The 23,656-nt window shown below is 58.5% G+C and overlaps 1 protein-coding gene across 2 annotated transcripts in view; it reads right to left on the reverse strand.

Moving 5' to 3' along the window:
- The window catches only part of PPP1R12B (protein phosphatase 1 regulatory subunit 12B), a 165,737-nt gene that overhangs the window by 10,781 nt on the left and 131,300 nt on the right, over positions 1–23,656 (reverse strand). For both annotated transcript variants that reach the window (XM_065936358.1, XM_065936359.1), the window contains exons 19-23: positions 8,334–8,350; positions 5,625–5,754; positions 4,883–4,987; positions 1,237–1,287; positions 581–631 (exon numbers count right to left, since the gene is read on the reverse strand). In XM_065936358.1, the coding sequence (XP_065792430.1) occupies positions 581–631; positions 1,237–1,287; positions 4,883–4,987; positions 5,625–5,754; positions 8,334–8,350 (354 nt within the window). The remainder of the gene's footprint in view (positions 1–580; positions 632–1,236; positions 1,288–4,882; positions 4,988–5,624; positions 5,755–8,333; positions 8,351–23,656) is intronic.

A 23,656-nucleotide genomic window follows, 5' to 3' on the forward strand; every position in this document is an offset into this window, starting at 1 on the left:
TGCTGGAGCCGCTCAGACCGATGGGACTCCCGGCACCGGACATCACGTCAGTTTTGACCTCATCAGGCCCTGGGCAACTCTTTTCGTAAATAACCAACCGTTTTAGGCCATGGGAACAATGAAGGTCTCCTGCAAAGGGCTCAGCTCACAGCCTGGTGCCTCTGGCTCCCAGGGAGAAAGCCCGAGTGTGTTTCACACGAGTGTGCAGCCCCCTCACTGTTGCCCGACACCCAGGTCTGACGCAGTCCTGCCTCCCCCACCATCCTGTGCCCGTGTGTACAACTCCCAGGGCCTGAGGACGGATGGCGGGATGGTCGCTGCAGCTCCCTAGACCCCCGAACAGTCCGGGCGGAGGGCCCCAGAGCGGCCCCACCTGCGGCCTGTCCTCACGGCCGGAGCTGGAAGTCCGGCTCTGTCCTCTCATCCAGACCCTTGGGGGAACCCTCTGGGTTCAGCTCAGGTTTGCCCCAGCCAGTGAGACGCCCCCTTGGGTTCCGAGGGGCCAGGCCCAGGCTCCTCTCACCAACACTGCGCGCCCCTCACGGGCCCCATGGCTGCCCACAGGCACGTCTGTCCGTACCTTCATCTCCTCTTCCATCTCCGACATCTTCCGCTCCAGGGCCCGCCTCTCCTGTTCAACAGAGCAAGACGCTGAGCACCCCATGGGTCTCATAAGGCAGTCAGAAGGCCGTCCCTCCGGCCCCGTATAGCCGGAACCCCATGCCGTGGGAATCGGATGTGAAACTGAGCTGCTTTCCAAATTAAGCATGGTAACAGGAGAAATGGGAACGTATTTTATACCCCAGGTCAAGGCGACGGTGGGGTTCATCAGTACATCTGACTCCTCCCAACCCAACAATGTCAACCCCCAGAAAGATCCTAAGTGTGCTTGGGAGGGGTCAGCAGCTGACTGAGAAGCCCCCTCCCCTCGGTCAGAGTGAGCAGGCTGTCTGCTCACGTTCCGAGTAGTCAGACCTCCACCCAGGGCGGAGGCGCTGCTGAAAGCTCCGCTTCTGTTCAGGGGGGCGGGAGCGCCCGGGCACTGCGGCAAGCACCCTGCGGGCAGGTGAGTCTGCACAGCTCCACCTGCCCCAGTGATGCCACGGCCCCCCGGACCCCTGCCCTGAGCTCAGAGGCTGCCTCGGGACCAGCAGCCAAACTGCCGCCCAGAGGCAGGGAGACCAGCACCCACTGGGACGGCCGTGCAGAAGCCCCGCCTCCCCAACACACACGCACCCGCTTCTCCGTCTCCAGTGCCGACGACCGGTCAGGGAGCTTGTCTTGCTTCTGTTGGTGCAAACGGAGGGAACACAGTTGTTACTGGAGGTCTCAGGGCCAGAGGGCTCGTCTCGTCCAGCCCCCACCGGCCGCCCATGAGGTGGCGGGCCTCCAGGCAGTCAGAGCAGGCCAGGCACACAGATCCTGACACCACCGAGACACACGTCACCGCCCCTCCCAGTTCACAGAACCCCCACGGTGGGGGGTGCAGGCAGGGCCCCTAAAACGTGACATGGCCGGGGGGGGGGGGCAGGGACACGATTGCATAATCACCACACCCACACAACACACCAAACAGAACACACCCACTGCATGCACACACAACACACGCCCACACCACATACACGTGTACGCACCCCCCCCACACACACACAACACACGCCCACACCACATACACGTGTACGCACCCCACACACACACACAACACACGCCCACACCACATACACGTGTACGCACCCCCCACACACACACACAACACACGCCCACACCACATACACGTGTACGCACCCCACACACACACACAACACACGCCCACACCACATACAGGTGTACGCACCCCACACACACCCACAACATGCACACTACATGCACACACACAACACACACACTGCAGGCACACACAACACACGCCCACACCACATACACGTGTACACACGCCACACATACCCACAACATGCACACTACATGCACACACACACAACACACACACTGCATGCACACACAACACACGCCCACACCACATACACGTGTACGCACCCCACACACACACACAACACACGCCCACACCACATACAGGTGTACACACCCCCCCCACACACACAACACACGCCCACACCACATACACGTGTACACACGCCACACATACCCACAACATGCACACTACATGCACACACACACAACACACACACTGCATGCACACACAACACACGCCCACACCACATACACGTGTACGCATCCCACACACACACACAACACACGCCCACACCACATACAGGTGTACACACCCCCCACACACACACAACACACGCCCACACCACATACACGTGTACGCATCCCACACACACACACAACACACGCCCACACCACATACACGTGTACGCACGCCACACACACACACAACACACGCCCACACCACATACACGTGTACGCACGCCACACGCACCCACAAGCAACATGCCCACACACAACACACATGTACAGAGACAGTCACCACACACTACACACACAAAGAACCCCTCACACAATACACACATGTGCACACAGACACATTCACCACACACAACACACTATGTACACACTACACGAATATGCACACCGCGTAATACATACATACACACACCACACACACACTCGTCCACTACATGCGCACAAGACATGCACTGCACGTACACACACTCACCACATACACACACACAGCTGACACACACGACATGTATACACAAAACAGAGAAACGCACACACTGCCTGTATGCACACATTCACCACATACATCACACACACTAAATATAAACATTCACTACACACACATCCACAACACGTTACATATACACAACACTCCCACACACTCCCACACAATACTCATTCATCACATACACACAACACACACACACACGCTGCAAGGCCGCCCGTCTCGCCCCGCACCGCTCGTCCCTTCCCTCCCTGGAATCTCAGGCCAGAGGAAACGGGAGTGCCCTTCTCCCGAGAAAGCCGGAGCGCCAGGCGCTCGTTCCTGCTCTGCCCGCTCTGTCCGGGGACAAAGGCGGTGGTTTCACCGTGAAGGTGGGCAGGCTGGAGCCTCTCGGGCCTCAGTCCACCCGCAGACCTGCCTCTTGTGCACAGGGCCTTCCTGCTTTATACACGGGCTCGACGCTGGCTGAGATTCTATCCGAATAAGAGGTCAGAACTTCACTGTGTGGATCACCCTCTATCTTTTTTCTCTATTTTGGCCGTGCTGGGTCTTCATTGCTTGGCGGGCTTCTCTCTAGTTGCGGCGGGGGGCTCTCTCCAGCTGTGGGGCGCGGGCGCCTCGGCGTCTCTCGCAGGGGAGCGCGGGCTCTGGGCACGTGGCTTGGCTCCGGGTTGTGCAGTGCGGGCTTAGCTGCTCCTCAGCACGTGGGATCTTTGAGGCCCAGGGATCGAACCCAGGTCTCCTGCACAGGTAGGCAGATTCTTTACCTCTGAGCCACCAGGGAAGCCTCTACTTTTATATACCTAATTTGGAGAGGGGCTAAAAAGATTCAGCCACCACAGCTAAAAAGCAGAGCAGCTTCAAGGCTGGACTCAATGGGGCATGGGCATACCCCCAGGCCCCTTCCACTCTCAGCATTTCAGAACCAGGCAGAAATTCTTACAAGCAACGGACTGTTGATGATGACAAAGTGACTGTTTATGCTGAGCACCCAGCACAGAAACACTGAATAAATACAGAAACTGCGCTGGCGTTCCTGAGGAGGCTTCTCAAATAGGGAAGGGCCGGTCAGAACCGGCAGAGACCTGGGATTTCAGGCTCCCGTCCGAGACTCTTGCCAGCGTCTCTGAGGCACACGGCCGTCAGCCTCTCCCTCCGCGGAGAAGCAGGAGGAAAGATGGGGCAGGGCAGCTGCACCAGGCCCTCCTGCCCGAGCCGGGGCCGTGGGAGCCATCTCACGGCTACTTCACCTGCACTGGGAGAGCTTAACCAGCTCACTCGGGCAAAGAACTCGTGTTGTTTTGCTTTGGTTTCACTCTAAGCCGTCCAAGTTCGGGTGGGCCTTGAGAACACGCCGTGTGTCCATGTGGTAACCGTCTGCACACAGATGCGTGCGGCCGACGGGCCTCCCCCTCACTGTCCATCGAACAGTCCATTTTTGGTAAAGAGCAGAGGCTTGGCTTGCAGCACCAGCATTTCTTCTGAATTTCAGTAACTCGTATTTGGCAAAACAAAGCATATTCCAACACACCCAGCAAAGCAGTTGGCTAGAAAGTCCACACAGTTCCCCAGGGACGCAGAGGCTGAGTTTATCTTCAACAGCCTCCACGCAATCAGCGTCCCAGCTTGTGGGAGCGCTGCACCATGAAGCCAAGACCCGGAGGTCAAGGAGGTGCTGTCGGAGCTTCTGCGGAGGAGGGAGTTGGGGGCAGGGCTCCTCACAGAATGCCCCCAGCCTCTGAAACGTGCAGCCCAGGCCTGCGTGGCCAGCCCAGCAGACCCTTCAGGACAAAGTTGGCTTCGGCCGCCATGAGCAGGCAGGGCCCTTCCAAGGTGAGGGTGAAGGGCAGCCCCCAGGATGGGCGGCTCTGTGCTGCTGAGCCCCCCCAGCCCTCCTCGAGGCGTGCCCCCACCCCGGCCCCCTGGGCCCTGGCACCCCTGCTCGCCCGGAGGTTGGGAGGGCACTGTCCCCCACCACATGCCACTGCTCAGGCCCAGCATTTCTATCTCTGCTGTTGGACCCCATTCTGGGGCAGAACCGACAGCCTGCTCTGGTCTCCACCTGGCCTCCCTGGCAGACTCAAAACTCTGACCCTCAGGGTTCCCGGCGCCTTCCTGCTGATCCAGCAGTGGCCCGTGTCAGGGGAAGCCCACCTCGCGGCCGCACCCAAGTCTGGTTCTCCCTCCCCACCTCACCTGCACCATCTTCTCAAGCTTGGACTTCACGTCTGCCAGCTCGAGCTGGGCCTCCTGAAGTTTTGTCTTCAGCTTCTGGTTTTCGGTCAGGGCGCTCTCGTAGAGCTGGGGAGGGAGAGAGGAGTCAGCTCCCTGAGTGGGCGGCTGGGGACAGAGCGCCTCCAGCCAGCAGGTCTCCCGCTGCTGGAACCGTGAGGTCCAAGGGACTCAACTCAAAGATGATGCTCCCCTGTTGTAAGGTTAATCCCTGGGGCAGGGCACAGAGTGAACACGCCAGTGTGTGTGTCTGTGGTTTAAAAATCTGGTTCCCACACAGAAGAGATCTGACGGAGCCTCCCTCATGTGCGTACCCATTTTAGCCAAGTTTGGCCTAATGAGACAAACGTTTCGGTAACAAAAAAGTTTTTCCCGGCATCTTGTGCACAGGAAGGGTTTCGAGCCGGCCCTTTGAGCTGGGTTCTCTTCTGCAAGAAGTGAAGGAAATGAGCCATAAAATATCATAAACCCTCAAACCAGAGCACGGTGACTGACGACGGCCGAGCAGCGTGTGGCTGGGTTCACGGGGCTCACGGAAAGCAAACGGCTGTGCTCTCCCGTCCACGATGCTCAGTCCTTGCTTCTTCCCACTCCTCTCAACACCCAACTCAGGGACACTTTTACTGTCCTAGAAACAGCAGCCGGCAGAGAGCGGCGGCCAAGGCGCCCTGCGGGGTCCCGAGGGGCGGGCGGGGTAGGAGCCCACCTTCCTGTAGTCCCTGCCGCCATCGTCCTCCGCACGGCTGCTCAGGGTGGCCAGGCGGGCCTCGCGGGCCTCGCGGCGGGCTCTGGCTGAGGGCCGCTCGGTGGACGTGTCGCTGCCTCCAGATTCCAGCCTGCAGGAGACACAGCGAAGGGGAAGCCGGTTCCAAGAACAGCAAGGTGCATGGGGAGACGCTAAAGGGCAGTGGACGCTTTCCCACGAGGCGCTGAGCGCTGTGGGGCATGCCCGCCCGGCCGGGCAGGGGGCCAGCCTGCGCCCAGCACACAGTGGGCTGGGAGCTGGCGGTCTGGACGCTTGTGCGGGCTGAAATCTCAGAGCTTTTCACACTACTTTGGGGTAAATACCTTCCCTCAAGAGAGTGCTTTTAAAATCAAGTTTCTTGGACCTCAGAGGCTCTTATAAAATGATTCCAATGAAGTCAGAAACACGTGGGCCTGGCGCTCGAAGCTGGGGTGGGCGAGGAGGGCGTGGGGCAGGCGAGCTCACCGTCCGCCCCCTCTTCTGGACGCCACATGGGGGTGGCCGTGCCCGGGACGGGACGTCACAGCATGTAGGGGCTGCATGCTCGGAGCGGACGGCGGCTTCATTCCAGAACTGGCTGGTCCGAGAGCGGATCACGGACTGAGTGGGTCCCTAACAGCGTCCCTGTCTTTCTGGGGCTTTGCTGCCTCCAAGCTAAAATGTGGCCCACGGAAGGCCACGTACAGCCTGGCCCTGCAGGGCTGCACCCTGAACCAGGACGCGTGGAGGCCCGGCTCCGGAGCGTCTGCCTGTGGCCCTGTCCGCGGGCACCGCTTGGGGCTGGGTGGGATCCAGGCACCAGAAGAGGCAGAGCTGGGTGGGGCACAGCGCCCAGCGAGTCCAAGGGCCACCCTGTCCTCACAGGGATGCTACATCCTTCAGCAACATTCTTTTTCTTCTTTCATTTAAAAAAACACCTTTTGTAAACAGAAATCCCTTCACTGACTTTCCTGATTACAAAATCAGGACGTGCTTGGGTGTCAAAGTGTCTAAACAAAGTGAAAGTCACCCCACGCCCTGCCCCAGGACAACCTCGGCTAACAGTTTAGTGTCTGTTCCTGTGGGATGCTAGACGTGGAGGTCGAAACAGACACTTCTGTAAACAAATTCAGAGAATACTTTCTGTGTCTGCCTCCTCCTCCTCTCCCTACACCTGCTCGTGATGACCGCGGGCACCCCACACGTAAGTAAAGACAAGTTTGCCTCGTTAAAAAAAAAAGATGACTGTGGAGACTTCCGCTGTATGGCTGCATGAGCGCTGAATCCTCTGTTGAAAGGCCCACACCGTCCGTGCCAAGGCACTTAGGTCGTGTCTCACTTTGCGACCCCAGCGACTGTAGCCCGCCAGCTCCATCCACGAGAGGAGCAAGCAAGAACACTGGAGTGGGATGCCATTTCCTTCTCCAAGGCGCACACTGACCTGTCTACAAGTCTCAGTTACTTTCTTAGCATAAAATTTTAGCAGTGGAACTGTCTGGTGAAGAAGTAAATATCCTGAGCATCCCACATACAGTAGGGCTTTTAAAACTGACGTGAAAGTCGCTCAGTCGTGTCCAACTCTTTGTGACCCCATGGACCATGCAGTCCGTGGAATTCTCCAGGCCAGAATACTATCGTGGGTACCGACCCAGGAATCAAACCAAGGTCTCCTGCATTGCAGGTGGATTCTCTACAAGCTGAGTTACCAGGGAAGCCTTAGAACTAACGTAAGCTGCAAGAAATGTTTTCCCCACTTTACTTCTGTCTCTTTACTAGCAGAGATTTGAATCTTATGTAATGAGATGGATTCTTCCCCCATGAAGCTAGAAAGTCACCTGTGACTTCTGGGGCTGTCAGCTGGTTCCACCAATTTTGAGTACCTCACTGTTCTAATTGCATATTCTGAAGTTGGCAGGGAAATTTATTTTCATAAATGGCATTATAATGTAACAGAGTTCACAAGAAATTAACTGGAGTAAAGTGCTTCTCTCCACCAATCTGCAAAGTTAATTTTCTGCTGGGTTAGATGGGAACTGGATTTACCCTCCGCTGGTGCTGGCGACATGCGAGGGGAGAACATGCGCCAGCGTGTGAACTTCTGGGTCTAACAACAGGAAGCAGCGTCAGGAGACGGATCTGCCCCACGCCTGCCGGAACCACGCACCCCTGTCCCTCAGATTCATCCTCAGAGGGATCACAAACCCGGGGACCGACGGTCTCCACTCTTTACTTCGTTCTTCGGGAAGACCAAGTCTGTGCCCTTAGGTACTCGGCAAACGTTATCGAGGACCCCTCCCCACACTCTGACATGCTTCTTCAAGTTTTCAGGGCTGTAGCTCACTGGACAGACTTCCTCCAGGCCCATCTGGGTGCAGGGAGCGGGCTGGGGCCCCTGACCCGGGACCAGGGGTCCGGCTGGCCACTCCTCTGCCCCGAGCGCCCATCAGCGCCTCTCTCGTGGCCCGGCTGCTTCCTGCTGAGACTGCCTGTCCAGCTGTCTGTCTGTCGGGACACTCACGCCCCCCAAGTCTGGGGAACCGAGGAGCAGGCAGGACGCAGCGTGACGGGGACGGAGGGGCTGTGCGGGGGCCGAGGAGAGGAGGAGGGAGGACAGAGACACGCTGAGGCAGGCGCCGGTGCGTGTGGGCACAGAAGTGTTTACTCACGAGCGTGACGCGGGGAAGGCCTTACCTAGAGAGTCGTTCATGCTGCAGAAAGGAGACAAACGAGAAATCAGTGTTAGCCGCGGGCTGACGGTGACCATCTCCACTTACAAGTGTACTTTCCAAACCAGACACCTCAGCTTCACAGCTGCAGACGCTGCAGCTTCGCAGGTTAAAGAAAGGCTGCTCGGCAAAGCACCCCCACGCGCCCAGGACTCTCAAGACTTGCGGCCGGGGAAGGGGCGGGGCGCATCTCATTAAGCTGGGGTTCAGCAACCCGGGACAGGACCACCAGCCCCCAACAAACAGCTCTGCGTCCCAGGACCACGCAGGCCTGCGACGGCCACCTCTCTGCATCTCAGCGTCCCGTCTACCCATCTCCTTCCGTTCACACTCAGCCCTGCTCTCGGGGACGCCCTCATCTATTCCGTGAAGGCCCAGGACCGTCCCCACTCCCCCAGGCCCCTCATGAAGGGAGAGGAGGGCAGGCAGAGGCCCCCTTGTCTCCAGGACAGTGGGAGAGCCTGAGAAAGCACTGAGACCTCAGAAGGAAGAGGCTTACAGGTTTCAGCTGGGAGCTCAGCTGCTTACAGTCACGGCAGACACCAGTTTAGTAACAGTATGCCTGTTTCACACTTATTTTTGATCACAGATGACCTTTACCTTTATCTCCACTTTTCTAATAAAAGAACTCAAGCAAAAAACCAAAAATCCTCCATTGATGTAGATGTATTTTATTTTGTTTTCTAAGGAGCTAATAACAAGGTCCTTGAGGGGAGACAGAAGCAGGAGGACGACGAACAGGACGCACAGGTTCCCGCCCGGCTGGGCCTTCCTGGGGCGCGGTGGCCCCACACCGCCCCAAAGCCGTTCGGGGACGGAGCCCCAGCACAACGGGCCACAAACCCCGACCCGCTGACCCAGGTGCAAGGTGCCGTCCCGAAGGCCTCTCCTGACCCGGGCTCACGCCCACCAGCTGTTTTCCACAGCGTCCCACCAGACCTCCGGCTGGGAAGTGCTCCCTCGACAGGCCGAGAGGCGGTCTTCCTCCACGAATGGCACCGCGTCCCCTGGGTGACCTGCCGTGCAGCTGGGCTGAGCACCAGCGGCCTAGATATGAGTGTGTCTGGGTGAAGACCCGCTCCACCGCCCATGGAGGAGGTGCTGCGAGGCGTGTACGCTGTCTCCTGACCTGGGGCCAGACGTCCCGAACACGCGGGCCGGCTCGGGAATCCTCCTGACGCGCCCCTGTAACGGACCGGCCCCGCCCCTCCTCACCAGCCTAGCGGTGTCGCCAGGGGCTGTGCTGGGGCCGGGGGGCTCACGGCCAGGGGCCTGCCCATCAGGACGCGCCCTGAACCCCAGAGAAGCGAGGCCAAACCCTGGGGCCCCACCAAACGGAAGGACGGCGGTGCAGGGCCTGCGGGGAAGCCTATGCGGCAGAGAAGCTGTGGGATGGCGCGATGCGGAGGACACTGGGGCTCCCAGAGCCGGCACTCGCCGTGCGGCTGGAATGAGCCTGAGGAGGCTTCTGAGAGCCCCGGGGGCAGGCGGCCTGGACGCGCACAGGACCTGGGACGCAGACCCGGCCTCCGACAGCCTGGGGCTGGTGCAGAGACCGTCTTCCAGAGACAACGGCCGAGCCCGGCTTCTTAATGCCCCAGGGAATCTGGCGTCTAATGGAAAAAACACCAGCTACGTGTAGGGAGAGAGAAGTCGGGGTTTCCTGATAAAAGGAGCCGTCACTCACTAAGCCCAGCTCCCGGTCACCTGGACACTGCACCTCATTCGGAAGCGTGGGCCCGTCCCCGGGGGCGCAGGCTTGCTGGCGTGGTCTGGGGGCTGCGAGCCCGTCAAGGACCTCACGAGGGGCGGGGGAGTGCCCAGGGCCCCCCAGCGGCGCCGGACCCACAGGTGAGGACAGACGCCTGGCGGCCCGTGCTCAAGTCAGCACGTCTCAGGAAGGACTCCCGGTTAGAGACGGCGCTGCTCTGTTGGCACGACCGGCGCCGGCGGCCGCGAGACGGACCGTGTGCTGCGTCTGGGCCGGAGGGAGACTGCTCAGTCACTCTCGCAGCCTCTAGGCCAAGCCCGGGGCCCCAGCAGCAGAGAGGCAAGCTGCTCAGAGAGCGTGAGCACAGAAAACAGAAAGTGAGGGGAGGACCCGACAGACCACAGGTCAGAAACGCTCCCAAACCAAGAAGCTGGTTGCTCCCGCCCATCCCTCCCGAATTCTCCCGCAGCGACCTCACTGGCTGGGGCCTGTTTCTAATAAGAGGACGAGCCGAGGGCGCCGTGGATTTACAAGGCCGTCCTGCAACGGGACGGGGCCAGGCTGGTTTTGATTTGTGAAACGTAGAGGCTCTCGAAACACCAGCGGCTGGCTTAGAAAAATCCCCACAAAAGCTTTTAGCTTGGAGTTACTGGGAGTTCAGGAAGGTGGATAATTAAAACCAAACTCCTCTGACCAAGTTTAGAATAAAGTCGTGGCTCTGGAGGCTGGGCCCAAGGGAGGGGGCAGACCGCATCACGTGCCCACGCCAAGACCAGCAGGCTGACCCCGGAGCCGTGGGAAAGCCTGCTTCCGCGCTCCCTGGACAGGACACAGTGGGCGCCAAGCCAGCGTCTGCCCTGGGCTCAGACGAGGGACCACCACACACCTCGCTGCGTCCGAGAACGTCCACCAACACGGAGCCTCCGAGCCCCTCCCCACACAGGCTCGGCCTCGCGCTCTGGGGGCCCGAACAGACGGCCTGGGGCTCCAGCTCTAAACAGGGCCTTCCCGAGTCCAGGCTGTCCCAGCATCTGGACTACACGTGGGGGCGGGGAAGGAAACCGTTCCTCTGTGCAGAGATGCCGGGACAGGCGCTTCCTGAGTCTGGGGAGGGGTGTCACCAGGTCTCCGCCGGACCATCTTCTCTTCCACACCTGCTGTCCGTGGGGGCCAGGACCCGCCCCGCTGTGCCCCCACTCAGGCTCCTGGCCGAGCCCCTGGGCTGTTCCTGCAGCCCCAGCCCCCGACAGGGACGCCTCACGCCCGTCACACTTCTCTGCTCCCCTGCCGTCAGCCCAGGACGCCCTGTGCTCAGGGCTGGTGGCTGGGTCAGGCCCGCCGCGCCGAGGGCCGCATGCCCACCACACAGTCCAGGGAGAAACACGTGAGCACGGTCGCAGGCCCCAGCCCAGGCCGGGACAGCAGCTCGGGATGTTCTGGAAAGCCCCACGGTGAGAGACTCGGAGGAGCTCACCCCGCACCCCAGGGCAGGAAGCGTTCACAGCACACGGCCCCGCAGCTGCGGCCGGCTGGCGGCTCACAGCCTGAGTCAGAACAACGCCGGCAGCGTGTGTGGAGGCGACACTTGCAGGCAAAATCCAGCTTTTAAAAGTATTAAATTACATCTGACTTCATCGCATTTTACTGCGTATGGAAAGTAAACCAGGGAAGTCGAGAAACACAGGACTTACACTCAGTTTATGGAGATACTTCTGAAAACCCTCACTGCCAGATCGGGACGAGCCCTGTGGGAGGCTGGTGGGAACGAGGTGGCCGCTGTTGCCGCAGGGGCTCTGGTGCGCCTCCCCGTCGGCAGAGGCCCCCCTGCTGGCCCGTCGTCATGCCGTCCGGGCCGGCACCTCCCCTGAGCACAGTCCCAGCTCCCGAAGAATCCCCATGTCTTTTGTGCTGCGCTCAGTCACGGCTGACTCTGCGACCCCGTGACTACAGCCCGCCAGGCTCTTCCGGCCATGAGGATTCTCCAGCAAGAATACTGGAGGGGGTTGTCACGCCCTCCTCCAGGGGATCTTCCCGACACAAGGACCGGATGCAGGTCGCCTGCGTTGCAGGCACGTTCTTTACCGTCTGAGCCGCCAGGGAAGCCCCCCAGATCTTTTGGGAGCTCACGAAGTACACTGACTGCAGAAGCAAATGTACAAACGCACTGAAGTCTCCCTGAAGAGCCCGGGGCAGCCCTCTGCACGGAAACACCCTCCGCCAACTGTCACGGACGCGTGAACACAGCATCCTCTCCAGGCGGCCTTCAGGGGCAGTTGACGAGGACCAAGGCCACAGCTGTGCCCGCACGCGTGGCTCCAGTCAGGGGCCCCTGGCCCGCACGGAACACGCGCACGCGGGCCCTGGTTCTGCACGGCGTGGGCCCTGGGGGCTCCGTCAGCGCCAGCCTGCGCTGCCCACCTGCTCGGCCCCTCGGTCCTCGGTGTGAAGGCTGCAGGTCGCCAGAGCAATCAGCTCAGGCGCACCCCCGCCCACGAGCCAGGGTTTGGATTATCTGTAGATTCTGATTATCCAGGCTAGTTCCTACTTACCCTCTCTAACCCACGGGCACTTCGGGTTATTATCTGACTCTCCGAACAGTTACGCTCTCTCTGATAACCAGCCTCGAGAGGTCGAGGCTCTGACACAAAGACACTGCTCTCACAGGGAAGCGGGCCGCGGTCAAGTCCAGGCCCCCCGGGGAGGGTGTCCGCGCTGTGTCCAAGAAGGCAGCTGGGCTCTGGGATGGGACCGCGCTGGCCCCTGCGGGACACACACTCAGGACTAGAAACCAGAGGAACCAAAGGCCAGCACGAGCCTTTCCCGTCTCCTGACCATAACTGTCGGCCTGCCCATGGGGGATGAGGCTGAGAGTGAGAGGCCGTGCTGGGCCCCTGAAACCATCTCAAATGGGAGATGCGGGCCATGTTGAACGCAGACTGGAGCCCCAGCCTCTCAACCCCACTGCCCTCTGCAACCCTCTGCTCCTGGGTTCTTCGGGACGGACGCGGTCACTGTAACGGACAGATCTGGGCCGTGGCTCCCCGCAGGGGCATCCCGGGAGGAGCCCTGACCACTGCTGCTCCTCCCCAGGGCTGTGCTCCCAGCTGCTCCCCGCGCAACGTCTGCCCACGGTTTAGGTCACACATCTCAGTACTCTGTGCCCGTGATTTTCTCCTGAGCTTCAGACCAACCACTCCCATCACTGCTGAGTCTCCTGAAGCACCTCTAACTGGACACATTGCAGTCTGGGGCACCTGGCCTGCCCCGCCGCTGGCTCTGTCCTGCATCTTCTCCGGAGCTGCCCACACCCGGGGTCTGCGGGGCTGAGCAGGGCGGCAGGCGCTCTGTGGGGGGGCCGCTCCCCTCTCCCGGGGGGCAGATGCTCAGGGGGTGGGGAAGCACTCCCTGCTGTGACCCCACCCGACACCGGACGTGCCGTCCTTAGTTTCTGTAGAGCTGGTTACAATTTTAGCTGCAAAATGTTCCCTTTATTCACATTAACAGCTGGGGTGAAAAACATTATGTAAAATCTGTGTATTTTCTGCTGAGATGTAAGTCCTGAAGGAATAACAATCCAGGTTACGTGGGGAAAATGCTACTGATCTTGGTTTACAGATGCAGGTCAAATCCTATTATCATAAATACCAACCAATTCAAAGAAAATCTAACTAAAAGACTCCCAGGGTTCAGCTGATGTCCCACTTACTTCAAGACTATTCGGTACAACAATGTCAGCTCAGCACTGCAGACGTTAGACTCTCAGGTAATGTTATCTCCGGGTATGCCCTGTACCGAGGACTATTTCGGTAAATTAGCAAATAATAATTTGAGAATATTGACCACAGGTTACCTGGTTCTTGCTTTCAAGATGATTTAAAAATGCTAAACAATCTAAACTGACTAGTTTTTAAGATAATAGAATTTATAAACTTGAAACCCAATAAACAGTCACAGTGATTAAAGAGCAAAAAAAGTAGCTCAGAATTATTACTTTTTTTAATATTGGAAAATTACATCAAAAGGAAGTTAGTATGGCATCTCTGACTGAATGGACATGAGTTTGAGCACTCTGGGAGACGGTGAAGGACAGGGAGGCCTGGCGTGCTGCCCCCGTGGGGTCGCGGAGAGTCGGACACGACGGAGCAACGCTAGCGTGAGCCCGGCACCTGGAGGAGCCGCTCAGGGTGTGAGGAGAGGCCGACCTTCAAGTGCCCATCAGTCAACACGGGCGGCGCCCGCCAGACTCACGCGGGACTCTGGAAGCTGTCTGGCTTTCCCTGAGCGAGGGGTCACAGACAGCAGGCCTGTCACTCAGGGGCCGCCCCTCAGTTTTCAGACAGAGGTGCCCAGCTAGTGTGAGTCTAGTGTGAAAGTGGAAACTCTCACTCTCGGGGCAGCAGAGACCAGCGCTGTGGGTTAGGAGGGTGGGTGGCCTTCCTTACGGGGCTGGATTTAAAGTCACGTTTAGTAGTATAATCAGCAGTTCAGAGAATGAAAAATGTTTATTATTTTAAAACTACAAACTAGAGAGAGTAAACAAGACCCTTGGCTGGGGAGGACATGCACTGCCTTTTGCAAGTAAATGAATATCAAGGAGGATGTTAGGTGCACAATCTCTAGGCAAACGTAACGTTATCACATTATCTTAAAAAGGTCGTAGTTTTACCGAGTACAGAAATGCTGAATTACATAATCTTAAAAGTGCCAGATGCTGCTGGGACTTAAGAAGCGTGATAAGACAGTTCAGTTTTCCAGTTGCTGAAAACTCACCCTGTCATTTGTTTTCTGGAGTCAGAAATAACCCGTTTGAGCTGCAGTTTACAGGCTTCCTGAACACCTCAGCTCAGCATGCCCTCAAAACTCCCCCACGAGAATAGCCGAAACTTCACAATCCCCCTGAGGATGTTTTCCTTATAGGAAAGGAAAATGGAAGCATTTGCTGTTTAGCCCTTTGGACGACACTATTTTTCTTAGTGGGGGCTTCACACCTCAGGCCTGCAGAACTGGCTCTGGCGGCATGTGACTTCTGGCAGGACTGCCGTTCCCAGCAGGGTACCCCAGGTCCTCTGCCGGCAGGGCCAGTGATTCTGTCCCTAAGGGGGCTCGGGGGCCCTGGCTCCAGGCACTGGGGCTCCAAGGGCCCGCAATCTCACTCTCCTGTGTCCCCACCACGTCCCAGAGCCACCCAAGCTCGTAACGGCCATCTGTGAGCTGGGGGTCCTCAACCCTCACGAGTATTTGCCGTGTGCTTGCTGACGAGGGGCCAGGCCCGGTTCCGCGCTCTCTGGGGAGGACGCGGGGGTGGCAGCACCCTTGGCAGGTGCCCTGGGCTCGGAACCGCAGCCCAGCGTGTCCTCAGGGCATCTGTGCAGCACAGGATCCCTGAGGCGGCGTTGGGAGATGAAATCAGCGTTCCCCACCTGTTCCAAGTGTCGACAGCCCTGGGTTAGTCTGCGTGTCTGTCTGACACCCGAGCGGAGCATGACTGCTTTCCGCAGCAGACCCAGGCTGCCGGATCCCGGGGCTGCAGCCGGCGCTGGGAGCCTGGCCGCCCCCGACCCGGGAAGCCGCGCACAGGCCAGGTTTCAGCCCCTCTACCCCAGAGCCTTGACTCTCTCCACACCATGGCCTCAGCCCGAAAGTCAGGGGCGGGTGGCCGTTGGGGACCGAGACAGGAAGCAAGCTGCAGCCCGCTTAGAGAGGACACAGGCTCCCTGGCACGGGAAAGGGGCGTCCCTGGAGACGTGAGCGGGGTGCGGCCAGGAGGCACTGCTCTGGGAGCGTCCCCAGGGCTAAGCGATGCAGACCAGGGCTCCTCTCACGACAGAACGGCCCCGGCCGCCCCCACCTGCGGACCCTGCCTGGCAGCTGCGGGGCGCGGGCTCCCCAGCTCCCTGGGGATGACAGAAGCCAGGCCACGTGCAAGGAGGCCCCCACACTGTGATGGTGACACCTAGCAGAGGCCCTGCGGTCACTCACACTGAGAGAAGGACTCTGAACACACTCAGGAGGCACGCAAGACTCCTTCAGCACTCCCCTCCAAACAACGGAGCTGTGACCCCCCCCACCCCCGGAGAAGCCGCCCCGACCCCCGACCCCAGCAGCAGGGCGCCCGTGGCCACGGACTGATGTGCCCTGGGGCAGGAGCTGCCGGGCCGTGGAGACACCACCTGCAGGCTGTCACAGCCAGCAGGGGCTCCTTCAGCTTCTCCAGCACAGAATTTCCTGACGGCCCCCGAGGACTGGGACCCCGTGTCCGTCACTCAGAGGCACCCCGTGCACACACACAGAGCCTGTACATGCCTGAGGCCACCGCATGCGCGCCCATAGCCCCGGGGACACAGCACCGACCCGCTCGTCACAGGAAGGGCCGCCACACACAGCCGGCCTCCACTCTGCCGTCAGCGAGGAGCTCCACCTGAGCTTTCCAAGGCCATTTCAGGAACAGAAACCTCCCGTCGAGCAGCTCCCGGCCGGCGGGCTCCACAGGCCCCGCAGCACTTCCGCCCAGCCTGGCCCCACAGACCCCAGGGGCCAGCCCATAGCCTACCCCCGCGCCCAGACCCCAGGGCCCAGCCCGGCCCCACAGACCCCAGACCTCAGCCCGGTCCTGACCCCACAGACCCCAGGGCCCAGCCTGATCCCATGACACAGCCTGACCCCAACACACCCCAGGGCCAATCCATAGCCCGGCCCCGACCCCACAGACCCCAGGGTCCAGCCCACAGCCTACTTCCGAGCCCAGACCCCAGAGCCCAGTCTGACCCCAACACACCCCAGGGCCAGTCCACAGCCTGGCCCTGACCTCAGCAGATCCCAGGGTCCAGCCCACAGCCTACCCCTGAGCCCACATACCAGGGCCCAGCCCGGCTCCAACACACCCCAGCCCCAACCCCAGCAGATTCCAGGCTCCAGCCCACAGCCTACCCCCGAGCCCAGACCCCAGGGCCCAGCCCAACTCCAACACACCCCAGGGCCAGTCCACAGCCCGGCCCACACCTCACAGACCCCAGACCTCAGCCTGACCCTGACCCCACAGACCCCAGGGCCAAGTCTGCCCTGGAAAGACCCCAGAGCCCAGCCCACAGCCCCACCCCGACAGAGCATGGATGGAGGGGGTCCGCTTACTCGGAGTGTCTTGGCCGTCGGGGAGGGCGAGGCCGGGGGCGAGTCCGACTGAGCCATCCTGCTCCGAGCCAGGTCCTTGCCCCGGCCATGCAGTGAGGACATGGCCCCGGCAGGGGTGCAGGGAGGGGCAGGGCCACCAGAACACCCCCAAGAGCGCCGCAGAGCCGAGGGTGTCAAGGGTGAGGCCCCGTTGGTGAGTCCACGCGGGGTCTGAGCGCGTCCAGTCCAGCTCAGCCCGCTTCTCCCTGAGGAGCTTCTCACGGAGGTCCGTGCCCACAGAACAGGCTCCAGGACCAGAGGTCACGCCCGGGAGGACAAGCCTGCAAACAGCCCCCGTGTCTTCATCTGCAGGGAGGACGAGCCAGCCCCCTGGACACCATGCCGCCTCCCGGAGCCGGGCGCCTGGGCTGTACCTTGTCCTGTGACCATCGGCTGCGACAAACGCAGCTTAAAGGACTTGAACACACAGACACCAAACGTAAATAAGGCAGCCGGGGTTCTGGAGAAGGAAGCGGTCTGGGGAAGTCCGAGGAGGCTGCTCTTACATATAAACACGCGCCCCACACGCTCCCGCCCTCCACTCTGACATTCCAAATCCTATTCGCTCAGCGAGGAATGCTGGACGAGGGCCAAGGGCAAAGATGCACTTTCCACTCGGAGTTCGGGTTGCCACTTGCAGGAGGAGAAGAAAGCCCGCGGCTTCTGGGAACGCAGGGGGGCCCTGGGGTATCGGGGGCAGAGCCGCGGCCCCTGCCCCCCGCCCCGCTTCTCAGAGGTGTCTCCCGGGGGGAGTGGGGACTCTTCCACATCTGGGCCCAGGAGCAGCAAAGCCCAGACAGGCAGCAAAGCGCATGCAAGCCTTTCATGTCCAGTGTAACCACACGTCACTCCTGCCGCCCCGTGAGGAAGCCGCCAAGTTGAAACTCCGGCCACGGCGGAGGAAGCTCTCCGCACACGAGACCCCGCTGGCAGAGCCTCTGAGAACACAGCCCGGCAGGGTTTTACAAAATGCCATCATCGGAGGAGGAGGAGGAGGAGGAGGAGGAGGAGGAGGAGGGGACGGGTGGGCGGAGAGAGCGAGGGGAGCCAGGAGAGGAAGGAGGCTGCGGGGAGTCCAGAGTTAAGCAGAGGAATTTCTCCGCCTGGTGTGGAAGCTGCGTCTGGCCTTGAAACATCTCACGTTTAATCTCCTGCTCTGTGTCATGGCCACCGCAGCCAACATTCCCAGGCCAAGTGCTTTCTAAGCCAGCGGCTCCGTCCCCGAAGTAACAAGGCCCTCCAAATGGATGCTCTCCCTGCACGCGTCCCCAGCAAGTCCCTTCCCCTCCAACGCCCTGGTATCTTCCCCACCCTTCTGAGCAGCTTCTGAAGCTGAATCAAGGGAACTGCTCTGAAGAACACAGGCTGAAACGTTTATCCAGGGGCCCTGATCCATTCCCACTCTAAAAGCCCCCTAGGAGGACTTATCAATTCTACCATGAACCAGTTACATGCATCCAAAAGGCAGTGGTCTTGCGGCTCAGATCTACAAGTCTGACCTTCTGAATCCTACCTAAGTGGCTACTCCTGTGTCTGGAGGGCAGGAGGAGAAGGGGACAACAGAGGATGAGATGGACGGATGGCATCACCGACTCGATGAACACGAGTTTGCGTAAAACTCCGGGAGTTGGTGATGGACAGGGAGGCCTGGCATGCTGCGGTTCATGGGGTCGCAAAGAGTCGGACGTGACTGAGCGACTGAACTGAACTGAACCTGTCTCTGGGGGTGAGTCTTCCTCTGTTGGACCTTCCCACTTAAAAGGGGGACACCAAGGAGACACTCCCGCAGCGGGACAGGCTGGGGAGGTTGGGTGTGGCGAGTGCGGGAAGCTGCTCCCGCCGTCCCCGCTCGCCTCGCGCCTGCGTCTCAGCAGCACCGACGACCGTCAGGCTCTCCATGTCTCAGTGTCTCTAACACCCATCACCTCGCCGGGCCCTCTCCCCGACACGGAAAAGGACGACCACCCTAGAGACAGGGAGACCAGCCCTCATGGGTGGACGACATGGCAGGAGACGCACAGCCAGCGAGGGAAAAGCGAGGTGCAGCGGCTGGGGGGATGCCCTGACTTCAGCAAAGCGTCTCCAGACGTCGGGGAAGGGCAGCCAGCTCCAGCCACTCATGCCGATGCTGGCCGTCCGAGGCGCTCACAGGAAGCGCCAGGAGTGCAGGCACAGAGATGAGCTCTCCAGAAAGGTAAGCCTCAGCTCTTCCTTTATCCACCGGCCCTTTTATATGTTTGACTTTTTCTTCAAGCTGGCCAACAAGCACTTACTGTTTCCCTTCTCACTAGCAAGGCGTCAGCCCCGAGAATGTCCGGGTGTCCTTCCCATGCCACTGGTCCCAGTCCTGCGCCTCTTGGTTGAGTCCGAGCTGGTTTTCAGGCAGCTCCGCGTCTCAGTACCACCGCCAGCACCAGGCGGCCAGAGATGAAAGCACCGTGTTTTTCTCCACGCCGCCCCGTCACAAAGCGTGACCCTCTGACCTGCGCGCACACGTCCTCGCGGGGCAGCGTGGAGCAACGCCGCAGCAGGAGCGGCCCTCTCGGGTCCACCTGAGGGTCTGGCCTTTCATCTCAGCCTCGTCACCGAGCACCTGCGAAAGGTGCCCTCCAGAGGGAGTGCGACACAGTTTATTTCCACACAGGCAGGCAGGTGAGAACGTTGGGTTTGTGTTTCATTTCTTCCAGGGAGACAAAGGAAAAAAGTTCAGCAGTGACGGGACCTTCTCTGTTATATCTGAACTGCGTCCCAGGCCCTCAGCTCAGCAGAACCTCCGCCAACATGGGAACCAGACGCAGGCACCTCCGTGCCCTCCTGCGTCTGATGGCGCGTGTGCGCCCGGCGGGGACAGGAGACCCCCTCACACAGCAGGTGGGCTCTCCCAGCCTCCCTCAGTGGGCTTCTTAGTTCAGAATCGACGAGCCAGGTGAATTACTTCTAATGTCTCATGTCTTAAACTAAGGAAGTAAAATGCCACGGTTTACGAGTGGTGACGTTCAGTAAAACGTACCCCAGAGCAGCAGCACAGCTCACACACCTGCCCCTCAGGGACGGCGTGTGCTCTGAGGCCAGGCTGCCTGCGGAGCCGTCAGCCTGAGCCGTCGGCTCGAGAAGAAATGCCCGGAGTTCCAGCCCTCCTTCCTCAATGAGGACCGTGCTTCCCGCGCTCCCCCGTGAACGGACAACTCCAGGCTGTGCTCACCCCCAGAGAAGCGCAGGCAGCAGCTGCCTCCGAATTCAGCCTGCGTGAGCAGGTGGCAAACACGACGTGTCATTACACTCCCGGGAGCATTTCAGCTACTGTGTCAGCTGGATCTGCCGTTCGACCCAGACCAGCCTGTGGCGGGGCCTCGTGTTTACCCAGAAGAGATCTAAGTGCTCAGAGACACGAGCTGTAGCCCACCAGGCCCCTGTCCGTGGGACTCTCCAGGCAGGAATACTGGAGCGGAATGCCATTTCTTCCTCCAGGGGATCGTTCAGATCCAGGGATCGAACCCTCACTTCCTGCACCGCAGGCAGACTGTTTACCACTGAATCACCAGGGAAGCCCGTACATCTCCATATCCACGTGTCATTTACTCTTTGGTCCATGGTCAAACTGATTTTTAATTCCCGAGGGTAGAATATATAAATATAAATGTATGTAGCCAGAAACAGAGTGGATATACCCACAGAACTGCATGCCTAATACGAACAATTGGTAAAAACAGTCTCATAATCAGACTGTAAACCCAAAGGGGGTTTATTTTATCATGCTACATATAACCTGTGTAGGTCACGAAACAACGGTTAGAGCTGGACATGGAATAAGGGACTGTTTTAGAGGAAAAAGAGTATGTCATGGCTGTATATTGTCAACTCTGCTTATTTAACTTATGTTCAGAGTACATCATGAGAAACGCTGGGCTGGATGAAGCACAAGCTGGAATCAAGATTGCTGGGAGAAATATCAATAACCTCAGATATGCAGATGACACCACCCTTATGGCAGAAAGCAAAGAACTCAAGAGCCTCTTGATAAAAGAGGAGAGTGAAAAAGGTGGCTTAAAGGTCAACATTCAAAAAAACTAAAATCATGGCATCCAGTCCCATCACTTCATGGCAAATAGATGGGAAAACAACGGAAACAGTGGCTGACTTTATTTTCTTGGGCTCCAAAATCACTGTGGATGACTGCAGCCACAAAATTAAAAGACACTTGCTCCTTGGAAGAAAGGATATGACCAACCTAGAGAGCATATTAAAAAGCAGAGACACCAGTTTGCCAACAAAGGTCCGTCTAGTCAAAGTTGTGGTTTTTCCAGTGGTCATGTATGGCTGGGAGAGCTGGACTATAAAGAAAGCTGAGCGCCGAAGAATTGATGCCTTTGAACTGTGGTGTTTGTGAAGACTCTTGAGAGTCCATTGGACTGCAAGGAGATCCAACCAGTCCATCCCAAAGGAAAACAGTCCTGAATATTCACTGGAAGGACTGATGCTGAAGCACCAATTCTTTGGTCACGTGATGCAAAGAGCCGACTCATTGGAAAAGACGCTGATGCTGGGAAAGACTGAAGACAAGAGAAGGAGACGACAGAGGATGAGATGGTTGGATGGCACCACTGACTCAACAGACCTGAGTTTGAGCAAACTCCAGGAGATAGTGAAGGAAAGGGGAGGCTGGTGTGCTGCAGTCCATGAGGTCACAAAGAGCTGGACACGACTGAGCCATAATGCATAACCTCTTGGAACTGGTCACGAAAATGAACAAGGGAGTGCTGCATAAAATCCTGGAGTGCTTCTGGCCAAGGGGGTCAGAAAAGGGCCTCTGTCTGCACTTTTGAGGGTCACAGCTGAGCCCCGGGGTGAAATGTTTAAGTTAACAAATAAAGACTGTAGGAGTTTAGCCAGAAATGTTAAGGTCTAGACTTTTCTGAAGATCCCAACTTGAAACCCACTCATCCTGAACTGCAGCCTCTTCAGAAGAGCGGTGGGGATGGGGTTGGAGGCAGACAGTTGGTTTGGGGAGACGAGGGAGACTTCCAACAAGCTCTTCCTGGCCCCAAGGAGGTCTGCTCAAAGTCTGGCAGCCAGTATCTAGTCTTTCAAAAATCCTGTGCTTCTTGCAAATTTTGGGGGATAGCATAGTATATAAACTTCTGAGATACCGTAACATGCAGTATCTTAGTTCAGGTTTAGGGAAGGAGGCAATGAGCCAAGTTCTTAACAATTATGAACTATAAACAGCTCAAGATATCCACTCCTCAGTTTGTAACCAAGAATTTGGAACACAACAATAATTTTCAGACCTATTTATTAATATAGGGCCAAATAAAGTATTTTCCATTTTTAACCATCAACTTGATTTTCTTCCATCAATCCACTGAACATCACTGAGCGCTCACGCGACAAACTTCCTAAACAAACAGGTCTTTCCGCCTTGAGGAGGCCGCACACGTCAGCACACACTCAGAAGAAGAGTCAGGGGTCCGAGGAGCCCCATGGATTTATGCTGCTGTTTTCATTACTGGGTGCCTGCCTGGAGGGGCCACCAGCATCGCAGCGGGAGTGGGAGGAGAAGTTGTGAAGGACACAGGAAGCTTTGTCAGGCATCCCGTCTCTGCCCGTTTCCCCGTCCCCACCTGCAGCTTGGTCTGTGTGAGGGGAGGTGCCCTCTGGGGGGGCAGGCGCAGACTCCTGAGCGAGGGGGTCCAGGGGGAGCTCACCCCAAAGCAGCCTCCTGCCCTCACCACCTCTGGGGGGAGCCCTTCCCGAGGAGGGCCGGTCCTCACCCCGCACCTGGGTGGGTTCTGGCTTCCGTCCCGTCTCTGCTCAGCGGTAGGGGCAGACCCCCTCTGACGGAGCCCCCCAAGGCCTGGTAAAGCCTCCGCAGCTTGGCTCAGGCCTGGAGCCTCTGGCCCAAGCTTGGAAGGTGGCGGTTAGAGTATTACCCGGTTTCCTCTAGTGGTTATGGGCTTTCCTATTTTCTTATTACTTCTTGACTAATTTTGGTATTTTATATTTTACCAGAAAAGTATCTGCTTAAACCAAGTGTTCATGCTTATGGTCATAATGCGGTTCAAAACCGTGTCTTATGATTAGTGTCTGCTTTTTAATTCCGTGCCGCCCCCGACCAGCACTTCTCACTCCGACGTCCGCAGCAGCCCCCGTGCGGTCGGCGTGTCGCGGGTCCGCCGTGTTCTGGTTCTTCACAGAATCAGCTTCTGGCCTCACAGGCCACCTCGGCCGCCGCTCTGTTTTCGGTTCGTTAGTCTGTGCTCCTCTCTGTACCGCACCCTTTCTGCTGCCTGGCATTCGCTGCTCTCCTCCCAGCATCTCAAGTCTGAAAGCTTGGCTCACTCGTTCTCTCTTATCTTCACGTGTTTTCAACTGCGCCTCTGCACCCAAGGGTGTCGCTCTTTCTCTTTAGC

Source organism: Muntiacus reevesi, chromosome 5 (genome assembly GCF_963930625.1).
Source record: "Muntiacus reevesi chromosome 5, mMunRee1.1, whole genome shotgun sequence".
NCBI lineage: Eukaryota > Metazoa > Chordata > Mammalia > Artiodactyla > Cervidae > Muntiacus > Muntiacus reevesi.